Here is a 6712-nt window from a genome sequence, read left to right as displayed (position 1 = left end):
GTATGTTGATTGGCCGAATAATAATGTGATATAAACATGATTTCAAAGTAGTTTGCTTTCTCAATGAAACAGAGTCACTTGAGTGAGTGAAGGCCAGAGGCCTACAGTGAGCGAAGGCCTAAAGTGAGCGGAGTAAGCAGAGGCGGCTGTGCTTGAGAATGGTGCGGCCGGCAGATTCTATGAAGGAGCATCCAGCGGGCTTCCAGCAACCACATGTGATGATTCCGTGATGATATCGTCCTCTTTTGGAAGGACAAAGAAAGTAGTTTTGCTTTCACAACCAAACACACAGCATCTATACGACATGGAGGAGGTGGAAAAAACAATACTACAACGAGAATAAAAGGAACGCCTTCTTTCTTTGCGTGAAAATCTGGGCAGGATTATGCAAATTGTCCAACAGTGACATAGAGATGTGGGGACGTGTTAGAACGAGCCGTTTTCGGGGGTTGGTTGACTCTTAACTTTTATAAAGAATACCTTTTTGGATTTGAGACTTTAGTCTTTGCAACTTCATAAATCTACTTTATGCACCAAGAGCTTGTAACACATTACAAAGAGAAAGGAAAAATTTTAATCGCATTATTTGACCCCTTTAATGAGTGATAATGACTGATTTAAATCTATACAGCATAATAAATGGCAAGAGCTGGTATGTTCATTATTTACACAAATACACTAATACTACAAATACTATGAAACAGCTCTTTTAAATGGTAAAGTGAAGCTGAGCTAGGACAATATATGAAGTGTAAACAATGAAATAATAATAAAGATTATGATATTGCTAATAAACCCATAAAAAAATATATCAAATAATGTGAATAACTTCCATATCATGTTGATTATATCAATAGTTTGTCACAGAGACACAAATGGGATGCAAATGGCACCATTACCTGAGAATTCCTTTTGTACATTGGAATTCAAGATCAGGGTGATCTGTTGATCTGCTTTATAAACACAGAAATGTTTAAGGCAGCAACTCAACTAAAATCAGGAGTCAAGAGCTTCTAACTTCTAATAAGAACTTCTGTAGACTTGGCAGAAATAAAGTCAGTCTGGTTAGTATTAATGTAAGTTAAGATGGTAATGCTGTTTGTGGAGTTGTTTAATCAGATCTTGAGAGATTTAATGTGTTTTATCTTCAGTTTATCTAAGACTGTGGCTGAAGAAAGTTGTAGTTTGTGTTCTTATTTCTCTTTCTTTCAGTGCTTGTTCACAGCAGGTGTTTGAATGATTTAAAGAATGTTTCAGGAACACCATACTAACCTTTAAATAACGTTCTACCAGCATTAAAGAAACTGGAAATACTTATGTTCTTGGGATGTTACAAATCAACGTTCCTAGAATAAAAATGAAGTTGAAACAATGTTTGAGGTACACCATACCTTTTAAAAATGTTACTCTAATCTGTTCCCAGAACCAAGAAAAAGAAGGTGTAACTAACGCTGTGTGTTTCATTGTGAAAGAGTTACATTTCATTACATGCTTTTATGAATTCAGCCAATCAGAACACACTGGACAGCTGGCCAATCAGAGCACACCTTGCTTTTCAGAATGATGAGCAGAATATCAGGAAGGTGGGGCATAGAGGAGCAACAATAATGTACATTATGTGGAAAATAACCCAAATGAATGTTGTTCAGTTGCTTTGACGCAACGTATTTTGTGTAAAGCGCTATACATATAAAGGCGACTTGACTTGACTTGAAAATAATGTTGTTGTTTTTTACCTTAAACTGCATAAACACATTTCATAAAACCAAATACACAAAATAATGTTATTTTTTAGAAACGTCATATGACCCCTATAAACATAATGTTGATAGTATTGCATAGTATTTATTTTATAAAAAAGGGGGATCCTGCTTTAAGATTGAGTTAAGACAATACAGTATTCAGTTCTAGAGACTCAAGGATGTTTATTAACAGTTTCTTGTTTCAATCAGTCTAAGTTAAGATATGAGTTGAGGTGAGATAGAAATCACTGAGTGTTTGATTTGGCTGATGATTGTGCCATGATCCTTTGCAAAGGAAGAAAATGAACAGAAATGTTATGATATGTCACAGCAAGCTAGACAATCAAACATGCTCTCAAGTCATTTCATCCAGCTTTGAATTCAATATCCTGAATCAATATAGAGACCCGAGCAAACAGTGGGGATTTGGGAATATAAGATGGGAATTATTCAACAATATGGGTTTCAAAAGACAAGCTATTTTTAGATAGCTATTTTACACGTGATGATCACAGTTTCTGACTAAAATAAATTTTGTAAGCAACTCACAATGAATTGTGCTGTCACAAATAAAGGACAGGCTGGCAATCCAGCTCTTTGAGGTAAAAAAGAAAATCATGCACCAATAGTAAAACAGATATTCTTGGCTAGAATGGAGAACCAAAATCAATATAAACTACACATTTCTCAGTTACAGCAGTGAAATAACAGGTCAGATCAGTGACTGACAGACTACGACCTTGATTTATCCTCCCCTCTCTTGAGTCTATACAGAATGGATTCTATTACATGCAACATCAAGCCATGCTGTCCTGATGAGGCCATTTGGACAGAGGAGTCCGCTGGCAACTATGACTTTTCATCATTTTTCTTCTTCTGGAATTTCCTGAACTGCGATTGAATGGCGACAGCGGCCTTCTCGGTTTCAGGGGCGTCCATGTCAATGTCAAAGTCCTCGGGGATGTCTTTCTTAGACGCGTCTGGGCATAGAAAAATCAGTTAATACATGAGACCAACACTTTCACAATGACATAATGTCAGTTTCTAAATACATTCACACTATGTTGCAGATCAGAGAAAAACCATGACAGAAATCGTGACAATTATGTGACTATAGAGGGACAAGATAAATTTCATACGTCAAATGGCAATAAGAACATTAATACACCATACATTAGACTAGCAGTGCTGCATTAGTATTGAGAACTAAGATGAAAGCAGTATCATGTAGCCTGTCAGTTCACTTGGTGGCCATCACAATAATGATCCAGGGCAGCTACTTACTAGGCATGCAAATACAGCTCCTATTTTCTTGAACAGAGAAGGACCAAAATACCCAATACTGTTGGCTTAGCTTAGGTTTTAATAGAACATTTCAAATAACCAATTAAAATAAAATTATTTATTTAATTGTTTTTAACTGAAACGCCAGATTTTCCTTAAAAGTTAGTTACCTTCTAGGAAGGGCTTTTCATTTTGAATAGCTACTTTGCATTTTTAATCTATCCATCCTCCAAACCGCTTTCCCTATGTAGGGTAAAAATGTGAATATTTCTTTGTGTGGCTCATATTAGCATTAAAAAAAAAAAAATAATAATAATAATAATTATATATAAATATATATATATATATATATATATAATAAATATATATATATATATATATATATATATTAACATATATATATATATATATATATATATATATATATATATATATATATATATATTAACATATATATATATATATATTAACATATCTTTATTGCGATGATTAACCCCTTGAGATGAAACATCTCGTTTTCGAGGGGGTACTCCAGTACATCAAAGCAAAATGAACCAAATCAGCAGAGCAAATATCACGGTCAAAAACAGCACAACAAAACACAACAACACACACACACACACACACACATTCCACACACATTCCAGCTCACAATGCTCAACCCCACCCCACCCAGCACGAACCCCACAAGTGACATGACAAAAAAAAAAAATCAACAACCACATGACTAGCATTGCACAAGATCAAGGACTAAGAGGAACAGAAACAAGAACATTCATGATGATAATAATAGTAATAATAATAATAATAATAAATAAATAAATAAATAAAAATAAGGACATAAAAATGAGAGATAGTAAACACATGACCAATGAATTCAAGTCCAAGGTCAAGCAAACAAAACTAGAAACAAAGACAATTGTTCCGAAGATGTTCCCCGAGGGCCGTTCAAAACGCTGTAAGTGAAGTTAAAGAACGGATAGAAAATGGAAGATTATTCCAATCATATGGAGCCTTAAAACAAAATGCATATATGCTTATATATATATATATATATATATATATGCTTATATATATATATATATATATATATATATATATATATATAGTCACGGGGTGAAGAACCACTCGACAAGAGGTACGTGAAATCAAAAGCCCCGGAGGGTGGGTTTATTGAAAAAGTGAAGGGTGCCTGGTGAAGTGTCCTGATCTGCTTTCCGCTGGTTGGTGCTCCCCGTGTGCTCTCCGTGCTCCTCTGTGCCAATCAAGGGGAAAGTGGGTGTCCTGACGTGCTCCAAAGGGTGTGGGCTGTCGGTCACTCGCTGCTTTCTGTGGGGATAGGAGAGAGGGGTTAGTCCAGCTTTGCGTTCTGGTTGAGAACCTCTTCTCAGTGCAACATGTGCTGCTTTTCACTGTGCTGGCTGATGGGGAGCAGCTGTGACCGATCAGCCGGTGACGAGGACGTGCAGGTGTTTTGGTTTGGTTTCCAGGGCGACGCTGATTCCTCTGGGAGTGCTCGTCACATCCCCCCCCCCTAAGCGTCGTTCTGGTCCTGCGAAGACATGTAGAAAGTAGGGGTGAGATTAGGGGAGGGTGGGGAATGACCCCTGACAGACCTGCATAAGCTGTCCAGATCCGGGAGAGGCCATCGGCGTTCGCGTTGGCGGCCCCAGCTCGATGGCGGACTTCGAAGTGGAAGTCCTGGAGCACTAGGAACCAGCGAGTCACCCTGGCGTTGGTGTCCTTGGCGCGGGCCATCCACTGTAGGGGCGCGTGGTCGGTTACCAGGGTGAACTTGCGGCCCAGGAGGTAGTACCGGAGCTCCAGGACTGCCCACCTGATGGCCAGGGCTTCCTTCTCCACAGCGGCGTATTTCCTCTCGGCGGGGGACAGCTTCCTGCTGATGTAGATGATCGGATGCTCCTCACCTTCCTGAATTTGGGAGAGGACCGCTCCTAGTCCTGTGTCGGACGCATCCGTCTGCAGCAGGAAGGGGCAGCTAAAGTCCGGGGCGCGGAGTACCGGCGAGGACGTGAGGGCTGCTTTCACCTGGGAGAAGGCTTCTTCCGCCGACGGGGTCCAGCATACTTTCTCCGGCTGCCCCTTCCTGGTCAGGTCTGTCAGGGGGGCGGCTAAAGAGGAGAAGTTGGGGATAAAACAACGATAATAACCCGCCAACCCCAAGAAGGCTCGTACCTGGGTCTTTGTCTCCGGTCTTGGTGCGGCGTGGATGGCCTCAACTTTCTTCTCTTGCGGCCGGATGAGTCCTCGGCCGACTTGATAGCCCAGGTACTTGGCCTCAGAGAGGGCTAGGTGGCATTTTCGGGGGTTGGCGGTAAGTCCAGCCCGCCGGAGCTCCGAGAGCACCCTCCGCAGACGATCCAGATGTTCGTCCCACGCCTCGGAGTGGACCACGACGTCATCCAGGTAGGCGGCCGCGTAAGCTTGGTGAGGCCGCAGGAGGATGTCCATCATCCGCTGGAACGTCGCGGGGGCCCCATGTAGGCCGAAGGGAAGGGTCCGGTACTGCCAGTGGCCACTGGGGGTGGAGAAGGCGGTTTTCGGCTTGGCGGCCTCGGAGAGCGGTACCTGCCAATAGCCCTTGGTTAGGTCTAGGGTGCTGATATACCGGGCCCTTCCTAGCCGGTCCAGCAGTTCGTCCACCCGAGGCATGGGGTACCCGTCGAATTCGGAGACTTCGTTCAGGCGGCGGAAGTCGTTACAAAAGCGGAGGGTGCCATCCGGCTTTGGGACCATCACAATGGGGCTGGACCACGGACTCCGGGATGGTTCTATTACCCCCAACTTTAGCATCTGTTGGACCTCTTCCTCAATAGCCTGCCGACGAGCCTCCGGGACTCGGTAGGGCCGTTGCCTAACGACGACTCCTGGGGGCGTCCGGATATGGTGTTGAAGCACGTTGGTCTGCCCGGGCTGAGAGGAGAACACATCCTGGAACTGACTGACCAGGTGCTGCAGCTCCGTCTTCTGGGCAGCCGAAAGGTGGGGGTTGATATCCACAACCACGGGCTCGGTGAGGCTTAGGGCAGCTACTTGGTCCCGGGTCCCCACCCATTTCTTTAGGAGGTTGACGTGGTAGAGTTGCTCCGCCTGCTGTCGTCCCGGCTGTCTCAGGCGGTAAGTGACCGGTCCAACCCTCTCGACGACCGAGTAGGGCCCCTTCCAGGAGGCCAGAAATTTGCAGGCGGAGCTGGGGACCAGGACCATGACGCGGTCTCCCGGTTGGAACTCCCGTGGCTGGGCTGTCCGGTCATAATGACGTTGCTGCGCTTGTTGGGCCCTGGTGAGGTGTTCCCGGACTAACGGCATCACTCGGTCGATCCGTTCCCTCATTTGCCGGACATGTTCGATGACGGTACGATGCGGGGCCGGCTGCTGCTCCCACGCTTCCCGGGCCACGTCCAAGAGGCCCCGGGGTTGACGGCCAAACAGGAGCTCGAAGGGGGTGAAGCCAGTTGAGGCCTGGGGAACTTCGCGGATCCCGAAGAGCACGTAGGGGATCATGAGGTCCCAATCCCGCTTGTCCTCCGCCGCCACACGTCTGAGCATTTGCTTGAGGGTCTGGTTAAATCTCTCCACGAGGCCATCAGTCTGGGGGTGATAAACAGTGGTCCTCAACTGCTTCACCCGCAGCAGCCGGCAGAGGTCAGCCATTAGCCGGGACA

At 44.3% G+C, this 6712-nt stretch overlaps 1 protein-coding gene across 1 annotated transcript in view; it reads right to left on the bottom strand.

Annotated features, from left to right (window-relative positions):
• Positions 1 to 1908: 1908 nt before the first annotated feature.
• The window catches only part of pcp4b (Purkinje cell protein 4b), a 30009-nt gene continuing 25205 nt past the window's right edge, over positions 1909 to 6712 (bottom strand). The window contains exon 3 of the mRNA XM_026282855.1: positions 1909 to 2722. Within this exon, the coding sequence (XP_026138640.1) occupies positions 2592 to 2722 (131 nt within the window). The 3' untranslated portion in view covers positions 1909 to 2591. The remainder of the gene's footprint in view (positions 2723 to 6712) is intronic.

Source organism: Carassius auratus, chromosome 15 (genome assembly GCF_003368295.1).
Source record: "Carassius auratus strain Wakin chromosome 15, ASM336829v1, whole genome shotgun sequence".
Lineage (NCBI taxonomy): Eukaryota > Metazoa > Chordata > Actinopteri > Cypriniformes > Cyprinidae > Carassius > Carassius auratus.
Note: the sequence above shows the minus strand (reverse complement) of the source record. Positions and strands in the feature narration are given on the sequence as shown.